The sequence below is a fragment of the Myotis brandtii genome, unplaced genomic scaffold (assembly GCF_000412655.1).
Source record: "Myotis brandtii unplaced genomic scaffold, ASM41265v1 scaffold639, whole genome shotgun sequence".
NCBI lineage: Eukaryota > Metazoa > Chordata > Mammalia > Chiroptera > Vespertilionidae > Myotis > Myotis brandtii.
In genome coordinates, this window is record NW_005370452.1 from 304,467 (window position 1) to 320,637 (window position 16,171).

A 16,171-nucleotide genomic window follows, 5' to 3' on the forward strand; every position below is an offset into this window, starting at 1 on the left:
GGGGGGTGGGGGGGGGAAGGACACATATGTAATACCCTTTGTAATACTTATTATAATATTTTTTTAAAAAGTATAATAAAAGAATAATAATAAAAAAAAATCTGACACTGAACTACACAGGTGAATTGTTAGAGAATGATGATAAAATGTATTGGATTTATCATCAAAATGGAACTGGCTCCTAGTAGAGCCTAAATGCCTGACTGTAGCCTGGCTGGTGTGGCTCAGTGGTTGAACATTGACCTATAAACCAGGAGGCCACAGTTCAATTCCCAGTCAGAGCACATGCCCAGATTTCAGGCTTCATCACCAGTAGGGGGCATGCAGGAAGCAGCTGATCACTGATTCTCTCTCTCTCTCCCTCTCCCTTCCTCTCTGAAATGAATAAAAATGTATTTAAAATAAAAGCCTGACTGTAGACATCAGTGACCATGGACTTGAGCCACCCATCATGATGGGGCACTGAGCCATGGAGATAGGCACAAGCACTAGCACCCACTAGCAGCAGAAGTAGCACATCAGAACCAGGGCTCCAGTTCTGTGCATCAGTCCCTTGTGGGGAGTCGTTCAGCACAGGGACAAGGGGGGAGGAGTTCCACACCTGGATTACTTATGGCCATACAGTGTCAGATTGCCTCAGGAGTGCCTCCAAAACCTAGGGTACAGGGGGATCAACTACGGAGGGCAGAACTTCAAGCAACATATTTGTTATCCACTGTGTCTGGTTACAGAAATGAAAATACAGATGTTTATTGGTTCTTGAGCAGAGGAGCTAAGGATCTGGCTGTATGATAGACCCACAAAGTCCAAGACTCAAAGTCTGGTGACAGAAGACCTTGGCAGTCTTATGGAAGGAACACTGTGAAGGCATCTGTGTTGAAATCATCCACTTTAGCAGAGACCTCTGACAGCTGGGAGAAAAAAGGTGGTGACCAGCCAGCCTCTTCCTGGTCACCCCAGGTGCACAATAGTCACACTTGGGATCCCGGTGCCAAGGCTAGCCTGTTTATCATCACCTTAGTGGTGCTAGCCCTGCCCCATCCTGGAGGAGGCAGCATTTCTGCCTGCCATCGCCCCATCAGCACCACTCAGTGGACCTAAGGAGATGCCACCTTAGTGCCCATGCAGTGCTAGTCAGACCCAGAGGCCCATCCCATAGCAACAGAAGTGGTGCATGCCCCAATATGGGGAGCAGGCTGGTTGAGTGAACACTCAGCTGCAAGGCTAGGGGCCAGCAGCACCCTCAGAGGATGGCCCTAATTCAGGAGAGCAGCATATGCTTTGCATATGACCAAGCTTAGGCCATGGCAGCACATAGGTCCAGCCACCAGAGAGCACAGCCAATATTCTACCAGCACAATTTCTACTTCCTGTGCCCACAACTTTGAATTCTGGTGGTTTGGCTGTGTTGGTCAACAGAGCAGAATGCTCTCACCAGTGACTTAACAGTCAGCGTCTGCTCAGCTGGGATTCCTCCTGCCACTGCACCTGACTGGGTGACTGCTCTGCAGGCTGTTGCTACAAAGGGGGTTGGAGAACCATGTGTGGTTCTTGGGATGCCTTGCACTGCTCCTTAAGCCCAACACATAAAGTTAATGGGAAACAAAACAAAAACCAGAAAAAGGAGAGCGCTAATGGGGGACACAGCCACCATGGCTCAGGAACTACAGGATCACCCTCCAGCTGAAGCACTGAGTGCCGGAAGGCTTGTCTAGAGACAAAGGAAATGTTGAGGAAGAGGAAGGAGCCACCTATCAGTATAACCAGGGCTTCCTGACTGGCTTTTCTTTGTGTGTCATGTGTACTGCTGCACACCAGCTCAACTCCTTTCTCCTGATGTCTTGCTAGTGGTAGTCGCAGTCCTTGGGGTACAGAGGATTTGTATGGGAGTCTCTAATTGTTGGGCAAAGGCATTAACTCATCACTGCTGTAGTTTGGAAGTCGAGTGCTGTGGGAGGATTATAGTATCCGTGTGGCCACAGTTGGATAGCACTGGTCAACCAGATCGTCTCAGTTTCAGGTCCCTTTAACCTGTGTATGACCCCGGGCAGGTGTTCCTCAGGCCCTGTCTTCCCATTGCCAGGAGCTTTTCTTAACAGTAAGCATTACAGGTAGACAGAAAAGGAGAGGAGCTGGAAACCTGTCTATCTGGTGGCATTTTTTTTGCATTGTCCCTCTAGCAGCATGATAGGCCCCTCATTAGGGTCTGGCTTCAGCTCTACAAGTCCTTATCCAAGCTTCTCAGTCTGATAAGCCCAAACACTCCCAATGTCCCCCTGCCCTATGGGTAGCAGCTGCTTCCTGACGTCTGTATTTCCTCAGTGTCCCTCTTTGCCTTTCAGCCCTCCAATACCTGCTGAACTAACTTTAAATCAAATTTCTTGAATATATGCAGTCCCACGACAGTTCTGCAGCATGCTGTCATCAGCCATTCTAACTCTTATCCTACAACCCCTCCAAGGCCTAGCCATACGGATTAACCACCATAAATACAATGGACTGCCTCTGGTCCCTCACACCCTGAACCTGCACTGGAAGCACCTGTTGAGTCAAGAAGAAAGAGGAACCAATGTCACTGGAGTCTTTGCATGTCAGACACTACTGTACATGCTGTATGAAACACTTAGAAATATGTTCATCTAAAGTATTCAAAGTAGTTTAAAAAAAAACACCTTAGGCAAGTAGAGCTAGTTATCTGTAAGAGGGGGTTTCCTTCCTGACATCCTGTATCAAATAAACCACTGAGAGAACAAACTGGATAAAGCCAGCTTCAATCTGCCAGTCTCGGGCAAGAGAGTAGTGACTGAACACACGCCCTGGACTCACTTCCATCTTTTTAATCTCACCCCTCTAATAGAGTGCAAGTGGCAGAAGGTAAGACAGCAAGCAGCAACAAGCTGCATGCATCAAAGGAAAGGAGAAAAGAGAGTGGACACAGCCCACTGTTAGGATGCGGTAACGATCCAGATAATAATCACAGACATTGTGGGACCAACATTACCTGACTGAACACCCAGGGATGGAAATCACCCCTAAATATGACCAACAGGCAAATAAACTTAGTTCTAATGGAATTTAAACTCTTGTCTGCCTGGCTACACAACTCATTATCTGTCTATTGTGTGATCCTGTTGTCTGGAAAAGGAGCAAGACTAGAACAGAAAATGTGGGCCCTTTGAATGGGCAGGAATGGGAGGAGACTAGAGGCTAACATATTGTGGAGTCTGGTATCTACTCTGCTTGAACATCTCCACAAATAATGACTATAACCTAACATGGTTCCATTCCATCCGTAGTTTACATTACAACAAAGATGTGACCAGTTAGGTCTCTGCTCTAAAAGTAACCCCTCTGGCCGTAGCTGGTTTGGCTCAGTGGATACAGCCTTGGCCTTGACCAGAATCAAACTTGGGAGCCTTCGGTTTAAAAAAAAACACCAAAACACCTTAGGCAAGTTCAGCTAGTTATCTGTAAGAGGGAGTTTCCTTCCTGACATCCTGTATGGAATAAACCACTGAGAGAACAAACTAATTCCCCAGTGGGAGTCCTGCAGGAGGCAGCAAATTAATGATTCTCTCATCATTGATGTTTCTATCTCTTCTGTCCTCCATGAAATCAATAAAAAAAAATATTTTTTTTTAAAAAGTAACCCCTCTGAGTAACTATATGAAACCTTTGATGGTTAGAGCCTTCAATTTAATTTTCTGTGATGTATTTGAAAGTAATGATTATAAAAAACATCTCAATTAATGGAATTTAAAAATATTAACAGTTTATCATTACATAGTACCCATCCAACAACAGTTCTGAGTAACTCACCTGCCTCGACCTAAACCAGGAGAGGATTCAAGACTGCTCTGCTCCACCCGCCCGGTTCCTGTATCTCTCTTGGCATAAGCTGGAGGGTTCTGTATGCGGGTTCTAGGTTGGCCTGTCTGCCTTGCTTGTGGGCTCCGCACACCGTTAATTAACCGATCCGCGGTGAAGTTAAATATTGATGGACTTTCTAACAGCCCAGGTCCTCTCTCTGCACTAGGAATGGCGTGGCGCAGATGGGATTTACTAGGATTCCTGCGAATGAAATGTTTATAAAGGTTCAATTATGAATGATCACAGCATGATGAAATGAGCATGCTCACACAGGAATGTCTAAGGTAAAATGTGCTCTCTATTTAGAAAAAATATTAAAGTGGTAAGAATAGTTGATGCATGGTATGTTGGATGGTGCTGACAGTGCAAACCTATAACTACAGTATCAATTTTCAAATGAAAAGCAGGCTCACATGGTTGCACGCTGCCCCCAGAAGACTTTGTCTAAAGAGAACCCCCTGTATGTAGGCACTACAGCATCATTTTGAGTAATCATATGTTTCAAGTAGTTTTATCTTGGATGAACATTACTACAGTGGTCAAGTATATCATTAGCAATCATCAGGAACAGCCTCTTAAACAGGAGTCATGCACATGGTTAGAACAACCAAGGTTTAATACATTTTGTTTTGCTTTGCTTTTAAAATACACAGTGTGGCAGTGACCTGTTATTACAAATGGTAGAAAAACAGCATTTTAGTGACTCACGCAACTTGCCTGCTTCTCGGAGGGTATTGTCTGAGTGAAGCCAGAGGAGTTGCTGCGGGTTTGAAGGTTGGAGACGTAAATCCATTTATAAATCCAGTACTTGGAAATGGAGTTACCTAGATTTATTAAAAACAAAAATAAGTCAACAAACCATAACCAGACTTCGAGTTGGTTAACACTGCCTAAGATGGTAACACATGTCATTCCTTGATGTGTCAAGGAGTCTATGTTCCATTTTATACTTAATATATTCCTTTAGGAAAAGCACTGTGTAAGATTATTGCTAATGGCCAAAGTCAGGCTGGGGCTAAGACCTTTTCCAAGGCTGCTTCAAATGATCCTCCCAGCAAGCCTCCAGGAAGAGGATCCCCACACATGGAAACTGACAAGAGAGGGAAGCACCTGCCAAGACCCCACATGCTTGTCTGGAAACCCTAAGTGCTCAACCTAATGACTGCAACACTATCTCCAGACTGATAAGAAGTCAGCAAATTTCTCCTTAACCCCAATGACTTTAATGGAATTCCTCAAAACGCTGGTGGAGAGAGACAGACTTGAAACTTTGACAGAATCCCCAATGCAATAACGAGAAATTCCACAATTTGAAAGAATCAGACTATTTAGAAATATGTCAATCACCCCAAAACTAGATTCTGACGATTGTTTTTCATCGGAAGACTCATCAAGAGGAATCCTTTCACGTATGAACTTTTACATGTAGAACTCTGGTATTTAAACAATTTTGCTCAAGAGTTTAAAAATAAATTGCTTGCTAACACAGTAATTTAACATAACTTTCTGAGAACTAGTAAGCATCATCTCTTCACTTCTGCTCAAAAATGCAGTGTGTTTTAGAGCAAGCAAAGAGCCTCACATATCAGACCAGGAGCCATCCCAAATGGCCAGACAACTGATCTAGGATCCCAAAGCACCCCACTCTGGATGGGGATACATATTACTATATAAAGTAGAAACACAATCTAACTCAAGAACTAAACAGCATAAGCATGGCGGTGGCATCTTTTGGAGAAATTATTCAACACAAGAGGTTACGGACTTTCTTTCCTTTTACAGGTCTCCCATGACATATTAATTATATGGCTAGCAGTACACTTGTACAGAATATAGTAAATACTTCAAAAAAGTAGTACATTTTCTTAACATTAGGATTCATTCAGAGGCAGACACAATTTTGCACGTTAGCACTTGTCAGCCACTGTCTTTCACTGAGTGGTTCTAGACTTTAGGAGCTCAGCGCCCATAAGGACCTCTCCTGACTCGTCTCTCTCCCCATCTGTCTTGCTCATGTCCCACACACCACAGATGGAGTCCACACACCTCAAGACACATTTAAGAACCTGTACACGTAGAGCTTACAAAGCTCATCTACCCAGTCCCCATCTCAGCTCAGAAACACTCACCACGCCACAACCACCCCAGGAACCTCTGCACATGCCATTCTCATGCAGCTTCCTTCCCCTTCCAGCCCTTCTGATATGCTCCACTTAGAGGATGACTTTATATCTGATAAAACCCTACTTATAAGTTTCACAGAATTCTGCCTCTGTTCCATTTTTGCAATAATCACCTGCTTTACACATTTGTTTTTTCCAGACTATTCCTTCATGGACACACATCTTTACATTCTAGTAGGTAACAGGCACCCACCATCCAGCTGAGTCTACCCTCCTTCTCTCAGGCTCACCCTTTTCAGTTACCACCCTCCTTGCATCCATCAATCAGTGGTAACAAGCCTCAGGTAATATCCCATATGATTGGGCATGGCTCACATCCTTCATTTCCCACATAGCTGATGGATCATCCCAATTTTCCTTGATGTGGTCCACAGCCATATCCCTGAAATTTTAAACTCAATTCTTGCTTCTGACCACAACCTTCCACACACTCTACTCTTCCATCGCTATGGTTCCAACAAAACCTGCTGGCAACCCAATGCAAACCTCCCTCCAACCAACCCACTCTACCTCCCAGGCAGGGGGGCAATGGCCACTTCTTTTCCTGCTGTAGATTAGCCCTGACACATCCACTACATCAAACTCATGCCCAGAGCCTACCCAATCTTTCTAACATCTGCACCAGAACAGCTTAAGAAAAAGGACTGGATCCATTACAAATCTATGAATTCTAACCACAGGCTTTAACAGCGCTCAAAATATGTAAAAATTAATTATACCAAGTGACTATAGGGCGGATGTGAGAAGTAACACTTATAAGATGGCTTGTCTTCTACGCATCCTTGACTGTTAGAAATCTATGAGAACACTGTTCTCCTTAAAGCCATCCCCCCAGGCCACCCCGTGCTCACAGCTCCCCTGCTACCCAACCCAGAGCTTGCATCATACTTTGTTTTACTAGGTATACATTTCCTTACATTTAGGAAAAGAAATGCTAGACAGGAGGGCAAGCAAACTGGGCAAAGGACTGAGTACAATGTTTGAAAGTTTTTAAATACACATGGCTCCTTATTTATCTCCCAATTAAATTTAAAACCCACCACAGAACCAGAAGGTGTTTTTCTATAGCAAGCTGTAGACGTTACCTGGTTCACTATCCTTCAAAGCATCTAGTGCAGTGTCCACAACACAACTGTCACATAAGGGACAAGAAAAGACAGGACTCACCAAGGGTGGATCGAGATAGCTGTGTGTTGCTGACCACGCCTGGGGAGCAATCAGGCTATAGAGAGGGAATTGCTGCTGGGGGCTATAGATGGGAGGTAAGTAAAAGGACGCTGTGTAACGGTGCTGCGTATAAAGGCTCATGTCCAGGGGCCTAAATCCATTCTTTGGCAAAAATGTGTTTATAGCTATTGCCTTTGCTTTTATCCGTGCCTGTGTGAAAATATAATAAGTGTCTATTAGAATACTTTAAAATATGGATTTACAAATAAAGTATAACCAGTAGTCTTGCTTACCTTAATTGGTTTTCCTTGAAAAGTTTTGACTTCTTCTCGCAGATATTTGTAAGCCTAAGGATAAAGTCATCCAAAATACCATTGTGTTAATCTTACAAATAAGATGAATTGACAGTTAATACCTCAGACAAGGAATTATATCGTTAAAATGCAATGGACAAGACCTAGAACTGTGATTCTTAACCTTCTTTGGGCCACAGATTCCTTTTAAAAAAACAACCTGATAAGATCTATGGAATCTCTACCAAAAATTCTCACAAACAACATCTGTATACATTTTGTAAGTATTAATAGATAACATGAAAGGCTCCCAGAGACCACAGGCTAGAATCCTAACCCAGGGTAAACAACGAATGGGTGCTAAATTCCTAATAATAACTACAATTTGAAACTGGGATTACAGTTTGGAAAAGGAAAAAACTAGGATTGCAATATTCAAAAATCCTTATTCTTGTCCGGCTGGTATGGCTTAGTGGTTGAGGGTCATTGACCTATGAACCAGGAGGTCATGGTTCCATTCCCAGCCAGGGCACATGCCCAGGTTGCAGGCTTGATCCCCAGTATGGGAGCGTGCAGGAGGCAGCTGATCAATAATTCTCTCTCATCATTGATGTTTCTATCTCTCTCTCCCTCTTCCTTCCTCTCTGAAATAAAGAAAATATTTTTTTTAAAAGTCTTTATTCTTTTCCAAATCCTACTCCATAACACTGAAGGCTCTGACCCACTTGCTACCTGCTCCTCCTAGTAACCCCCCCAGAATCCAATTATAAGTCCACCTTTCAGATGCTTGTTTCTGTCCTCTGAACCCCCTGCATTGAAACCATTTAACACTGAGAGCTTCCTTTATACATGCTACTGTTTCCCCAGAGAAAAGTCTTCCTTTCAGGGCAGGGAGACCATCCTAACTCCTGTGTCTCCTCCCAGAGCCTTGGTGCTCTTTCAAGTATCTTGTAACACATGTGATGCCAAGTGAAAGATAAGGTCAGGTTCAAATTTCCCAAAACACTTGCCAACTAGTAAGACCTGTCTCTGCCCAGATAAAAGAACAGAACTAATGTTCTAGGCTGCTTGTCTTACATATCCTGAGACTATACTGTCACTTGCTTTTCATATTTCTACAAAACTATCTACAAACACACACCTATTTAAGTTGCTACAACTTGATTTCCTCTGCACTTTATATTCAAACTTAACCCTGAAATGTGATAGCAGTATCACTGCCCAAATTTAGTCCCACTATGTACCTAATTGTTAAGTATTGGTAAACTTTGTACTTCTTGAGGGAGAGAAGCTTACCTGTTGGGCATCAGCTTCTGTTTCAAATGTAATAAACCAATTATCATTATAGGCAAACTCACAGTTTATAAATTTTGGTAAATTATCTCCTTTAAATAGTGCTTCTACTTCCTGTGGGAAATAGAAAGGTTAGAAATTAATTTTCAACCATGCCACCTTTTGTCCACATGAAATACAAATGATGCAATGCTCTCAAGACAGATCCTTAGACAGAGTCTAACACACTGATATCCAGTGAATTGCTCCTTCAAAATGGCTCAGGAGGTTCAGTGTGGCTTCCAGAATTGAGGTCTCACTGCTATAGGAACATAAGTCCACAACTTATTGACAGCTTTCTCTACTCCCAAGATACCATTAAGCTAAATTAATGTGAAAATATAATTTAATTTTACCAGTAGGCTGGGGATTTAAGAAATTTGAAAATTAGCTGGACTTTTGCTTCTGGCCAAGATAAGCCAGATTTAGCCTCCCACATGAAACAAAAATAAAAGACAAAATACATGGAATAACAGTTTTCAGACAATGGACCTCAGGCCATGCAACACAGGTGAGCTTGGGAGAACCTAGCTCACACCTGGAGTTAACAGGCCGCAGTGCTAGGAGGGTGAGCTGAGCTGAGCACAGCCTAGCTCAGTCCAGCCCCTCCAGGGCCCTCTTCAGGGCATGCAGAGGGTGCTGCCTCAGTCAGCAAAGAGAAATCAGCTCTAGAAGAAAGGCAGCTTTGCTCCCACCTAACCATTGCCCCTAAGGACGAAACTGCTTCCAAGTCAGACAACTGAATCTCAAAACAAAGCTCAAGAATATTCAAGAGGAAGGACTATAAAACATTACAGTCCAAAATGCCTGGCATCCATTCAAAGTTTACCAGGTATGGAAAAAAAAAAAATGATGTAACCTATAATGAGAAAACTCCAATCAAATAAAAAATATTCTTAATGCTCTATAGGAAGACTTTTTCTTCATTCTCTCAATGCACGACCATCAGTATGTTTTACTACACACATGCAACTCAGATTAAACATTCGGATATGTCACAGATATTATAGCAATTCTCTAACATTACTTTTCACAACTCAATCAAATGCTGTGGTTTTCTAAAATTATTACCTAAGTTAGAACTTCTCAAATTATGATTTCTACTCCATTTACATAAAAAAGATGCCTTTATACCCTAGCCAGTTTGGCTCAGTGGATAGAGCATTGCCTGAGGGCTGAAGGGTCCCAGGTTAGATTCCAGGCAAGGGCATGTATGCTGGTTGCAGGCTTGATCCCTGGTCCTAATCGGGGTGCATGTGGGAGGCAACCAATTGATGTGTCTCTTTCATATTGTTGTTTTTCCCTCTCTCCCCACCCCACCCCCTTCTTCCACTCTCTCTAAAAATCAATGGGAAAATACCCTCAGGTGAGGATTAAAAACATTTATTACTTTTTTAAAAGATGCCTTTGCCTTTTTACTAAGACAACATCTGCACTGATGTGGGCCCAACAGCTGGAATGAAGCACAAGCTAATCTTGCTCACTGCACTCTTTGCAGTGTATCCTTGTCATGAAAATATTTGTTTTGAAAAGTGAAGTTCTTTATCTTGTGGGTTTATTACTATTACTTTAAAGTAAATAAATATTTAAACCTTTTCTTTTAATTTCTCAATACTGAAATCACCATTAATTATTTTTTAAAATGTAAAGTTTGTAGTGAAGTCCTGAGACTAAACACTTTGAGAACCACTCGCACATATGAATCATATTGAAATCATCAGTGTGCAAATCCTGGGAAAAGTGTTACTGTACATATGCATTCTTTAAAATACACTCCTCAAAAAACACAGAAGTAAACAAAAAACCACACAAAAAAACTTCAAAGTAGCCTTGTGAGGAGAAATTACTTACTTCTATAGGGGTGGATTCAGAAATTTCACGTAATATTACTATGCAACGATTTTGATTTGGCCTTACTTTTTCTCCCTTCTCATCCACTTGGACTAAAGGTAAAGCTATAAAGAGAAGAAAAATGCATGGTAAAACAAAATATTAAAACACACCAGTCATTTACATTCCATTATGATATAATATAGATACTCCCAATAAGATGTTACACTATGGAACTAAACACATTGAAAAAAAACCTGTATACACTGTAAATTAGTGAAAGGTTTTAAACTACTCTTGCATATTACATTTCTCAGAACTATAGAACATGATTTAAAAGTCCTATAAGAGCTATAATCAATGTTAACACTATGAAACAAAGGTTCTAAACAGCTCGAATAACTAACAATTACAATTCAGGGTTAATGGCTTTTCCTTTCTACAAGTCCCCCCAAATAAAATAATTTTCTGTCTTATTATGACTTTTCATTTTGAATTCATAAGAAGTAAAGATTAAGAAAGTTGCTGATGCCTGGCTGGCTTGGCTCAGTGGTTGAGCACTGACCTATGAACCATGACATCATGTTGCGATTCCCGGTCAGGGCACATGCCTGGGTTGCGAGCTCGATCCAGTGTGGGGCGTGCAGCAGGCAGCCAATCAATGATTCTCTCTCATCATTGATATTTCTCTCTCTTTCCCTCTCCCTTCCTCTCTGAAATCAATACAAAAATATGTTTTAAAAAAGAAAAAAAGAAAGCTGCTGGCCTTTACAAGTGGGTCAGGTGGAACCAATCTCAACTAATATGTAAAATAGGTTCCTGTTCTAAGTGAACATTCCAAAACAAAAGCAATACTGGAAAACACAACACTAGTTTTCAGAATTCAAACTTCATGAATTATGTTTTTGCCAGTTTCTTCATTATTTGTTTCAATAATTTAATGACCTTATGACATTTGCCTAGGAACAGAAAATAGAAGAAAACCTTCATTTGTGAATAGAAAATCCAACTATGTTTGTAAGATAAAATGTTCTTCTTTGTCTACTACTAAATGGACACAAGAAAAAAAAAATCTTCACTGGCTGTCCACAGTACAACTAAACCAGGGAGAATATGTAAACACTTTTGCGTAAGAGTCAGATGGATAGTCATGGCAGTAACTCAGAGAAATGGGGCTTTAATTCGGGCACAGTGATGACCCATCATCATTTAGAAATATTTGGGTGGGGTGGGGGAGCACATCGTACTGTGTTCTTTGTGGACGCCCATCAGAGCTACTCAGTAGAGCAGTCCTGAGGAGGGAGATTATAGAAATTATTCACCCAGTACTTGTAAACAATATTATAAACTGAATTTTTATAATTAAAAATAATCCCATTTAAAAAAATCAGACATATCATACACTTAATATAAAACTAATTCCCACTGAAGCCATTCTGGGTAGGAGGGGATAGATAGAAATATTACAAAGGGCACCAGGAAACTTTGGGCAGTGGTGGACATGTTTGTAATCTTGATCACGGTGAAGATTTCACTGATGCATATGTATGTCCAAACTGATTCAACTGCACATTTTAAATATGCACAGTTCACTATATGTCAATTATACCTCAATAAAGTGGTTTCAAAAAAATAAATACAATGGTTAGGTTGCAGAAAACTCAATCTGCAAAACAAACCAGGGCACCAGCAAACTATACTTTTTTATTTTATCCTCACCCGAGATTATTTTTTTCATTGATTTCTAGAGAGGATGGAAGGGAGGGAGCGGGGTGGAGAGAGGGGGGTGAGGAAAAAAGAGAGAGAAAGAAACATCAACACAAGACACACACATCGATTGGTTGCCTCCCGCACGGGCTGGTGCCATGGAACCTCTAACAGAGGTGTGATCTTGACCAGGAATCAAACCCACGACCCTTCAGACGCACATGGCAGGTAACTATTTTTATTCACATTTCCTGAATCACTGTGGGCCTCTGATGTACCCATTTACACCTTCCTTTGATGTTACCGCCAAATGTCTAAAAAACCTCATTCACAAAATCCTATAAGGAAAAACACAATTCCACCAAACTTCAGTAGGAAGGTGAAATTTGAAAGGAACTACTTTAGTGACTAGAATGCTAATTAAAATGTATTTTACTTTACACTAAAATAGCACTATTTATTTTACTTTTCCTTCATGTCACAGCTTCTTTTCATCTCCACGGGCCTTTTCCACTCCCTAGATCTATGATCAATTATGAAGCCCATCAACACCCAGTGCTGTGAGCACTTCACCACAATGGGGACTGGTCAGAAACGTCCATATTTCAGGGAAGACTCCAATTGCCATGAAGGACCTTAGCATTGAATGGCTATGGATCTAGCAGTCACACTGGTAAAAAAAAAATGTCAACACCAGGTACAATGCATCCTAGACTGTCATTCACTTACATCTCAGCACTTCGACAATCAAGTCCAGGTCAGTGCTGAGCTTCTTGATGTGGTCCAGATTAGCCACTGTGGTGATTGGCACATACTGATCACTATCCATCTGCGATATAAGGTACATGTCACTAGCAAGATTCTCCCTGCAGAAAGAAGACAATCTCTCTTAATTAACACTTCTTTAAGAGGAAGCCTTGCAAGGATATGAGTGTGGCGTGACGTCACTTCAGAGTTAGTTTAGACCCAACCCCACCTGTTATTTGCCGTAGGTCAATTTTTTTCAAAGATATTTGGGGAGCAAAGAGAGTAAAAGTAAAAGTATACTGCATTTTATAGAACCAAAACTAATGAGCGAGTAAATCTTTACAAACTATATTTTATAGCTATCTGTTCTAAAGAGTATTTAAGTAGCTTATTAAAAACACAAACACAATTTTTTAAAGGAAATACAATTGAAAGAACAAGGAAATAAGAAAAATAAGAAAAGACCAGGAAAGGTTGGTGACCAAAGTGCTTGCTGTTCAGTCTGAAACACTTCCCAGCACTCAGGATTAAAAAGAAAAAACCTGATCATAACATGACTTACAGGATCACAAGCTAAGTCACAGATAATCAGTCTGGGTGAATATGAGCTACTTCCTGGTTTTTGGCCTATGATGAACATTCTCAAGTATTAAGGCAGGCCCAGAGAAAAAACTGAAAAATCACTAATACTGATAAAATTTTACACGTGCCAAACAGTTATCTTCTCACTCAAAAGATTACATTTAACTCAATTACATCTTCTTATTTGTCCCGTTCTTCCATTTGAACTTTAAATGTTCTACTCTACTTTTCTTTTTCTGTCAGAAACAGAAGAAATTTTATTATTAAAGAGTGCCTCTACTTTTCAATAGAAAAAATATTTGGGGGGCGGGGGGAGGACACACCTAAAAATATGAATGCTGCATGAGTAAAACAATCTCCTATTGCAACGTTTGGCATATTTTAAAAACTAGTACAGGAAATGTGTTCTCAAACTTTAGTGTGCTGAAAAATATCTTTGTAAGACAGACAACCTAAGGCCCCATAACTCAGAGTCTGGGTATGGAGGGGGCCCAGGAATCAAAATTTCAAAAAGCAATCCAGATAACGATTCAAGATGAATTTGTGGATAACTGTGGAGGGCTCTGGCCTAGAGTTCTTCAACATGTTGGAGGTTGTTACTTACTCACTATTCCAGATTTCCTGTTAATAGGCATATACAGACATAGATAGTAACAGATATACACTCCTTCTATGTAAAGCGTCACATCTATATATATAAAAGCCTAGTATGCAAAGTGTCCCCTCGGGAGTTCGACCGACTGGGAGTTCGATCGCTTGCTATGACATGTGCTGACCACCAGGGGGTGGCACAGAATGAAAGAGGGCCCTGGCCGGCAGCCTCTAGGGACCCTACCCGTGCATGAATTTTGTGCACCGGGCCTCTAGTCTGTATATAATAGCCAGTACACAATATCACAAGTATTAGGTACTAGAAACACTACTACCGTCCTTACCTGGATAAGCAGAATTCCAATGTTTTTTTAAGTACTTCTCGGGGGTCTTCCTGGCTTTCTGATTGAGACTCATTTCCTCCTATACAAAATAATCAAGTCAGGAAAAATGGCTTAAAATTTACCAAGCAGATGATACAGTACAGCAATTCTAATGTTTTCAATATACATATTAAGTCATCTAGTGTATAAAGAATATAAGAAAAATGCTGTTCTACCCATTAAAAAAGGAAAGCAGAAGCAAAAAAGAAAAAAAACACAAACCCTCACCCCAAAGAAAAACACAGTTTCAAAAAATAATCTGAGTATCAGATTTATTACCAAAGTTTAGCAGATGGTTTTTATCACATAACTAGTGGCCCGGTGCATGAAATTCGTGCACATTAAAAGGGAATTAATTAGAGGAAATATTTTAATACTGCTATTTGCCCTTTCTCTATAATAGAAATGTCTGGCCAGCCCCACCCCCACTGGGCGACACCAAGACCTGGCTGGGCCCACCCACATCAAGCTCCGCTGAGCGCAACCTCACGTCCCGGCGCCAACCTCAGGGGGGACGCAGCCTCAGGTCCCCCGGCGCTGGAGCAGGGGGTGCAGCCTCAGGTCCCTGCTGATCAGTCCTTAACACGATAAGCACCCAGCCTGTTTTGTCTTCCGGACGGAAAGTATAGTGTCAGTCACGGGTGACTGACAGGGCGCTTAATGTGTTAATGCATCATGGCGTTATGGCATAACGACTATTTGCATATTAGCCTCTTATTATGATGACATGTACAAGTTTATGCTTTGTCTCAATTCTAAAAAAAATTGTCAGACAGCCTACAAGCACACAGATAATAAAGCAATAATAAAATATAAAGGAAAGAATCAAAATAAGGAAAAGATAAATATAGGCCAAAAAAATCAAGGATGAGGATAATAAACATACAGGCTGTAAAGACCACACGATTCCTACACGAGAGCCTTATAAATGCACCTTTAAAGTTTGAGATAGTCGAAGTCACAAGTGAGAAATTGTGGAGTCACAGGGATGCTACTGAAAACACTAAATAAACAGATCCTTAAGAGAAAACTTTAAGATTGAGAAAACTAATAAGCCTACCTCAGGCAGGTGGTCATGGTCAATATCACAGTGATAAATCATGCTGATACTAAGTATTCTGAACATGATGGGATAAAAATGGCACTTAATCTCTGTGGTCTTTTTATCTCCCAAACCCGTAACTCTGGTATGATCATGAAAAAAAAATCAAACAAATTCCACCAGGAATAGAAGAGCATCATACAAAATAATTCAGCTCTAGCTGGTATGGATCAGTGGATAAAGCGTCAGCCTGCAGACTGAAGGGTCCCAGGTTCAATGCCAGTAAAGGGCAAATGCCTGGGTTGCGGGCTTGATCCCCAGTAGGGGACGTGCAGGAGGCACCTAATCAGTGATTCTTTTTTTTTTTTTTAATGTATATATTTTATTGATTTCGGGGAGGAAGGGGGGGGGGGAGAGAGGGAGAGGGAGAGAAAGAGAGAGAGA

At 41.3% G+C, this 16,171-nt stretch overlaps 1 protein-coding gene across 9 annotated transcripts in view; it reads right to left on the reverse strand.

Annotated features, from left to right (window-relative positions):
* The window catches only part of LARP4B (La ribonucleoprotein domain family, member 4B), a 90,749-nt gene that overhangs the window by 26,828 nt on the left and 47,750 nt on the right, over positions 1-16,171 (reverse strand). For 5 of the 9 annotated variants that reach the window (XM_014528507.1, XM_014528506.1, XM_014528509.1 and 2 more), the window contains 8 exons: positions 14,647-14,725; positions 13,112-13,248; positions 10,697-10,800; positions 8,810-8,920; positions 7,514-7,567; positions 7,221-7,430; positions 4,579-4,694; positions 3,820-4,071 (listed from right to left, as the gene is read on the reverse strand). In XM_014528507.1, coding sequence (XP_014383993.1) covers positions 3,820-4,071; positions 4,579-4,694; positions 7,221-7,430; positions 7,514-7,567; positions 8,810-8,920; positions 10,697-10,800; positions 13,112-13,248; positions 14,647-14,725 — 1,063 coding nt within the window. The remainder of the gene's footprint in view (positions 1-3,819; positions 4,072-4,578; positions 4,695-7,220; positions 7,431-7,513; positions 7,568-8,809; positions 8,921-10,696; positions 10,801-13,111; positions 13,249-14,646; positions 14,726-16,171) is intronic. The other 4 variants (XM_014528510.1, XM_005880448.2, XM_005880447.2 and 1 more) reach the window with 2 other exon arrangements.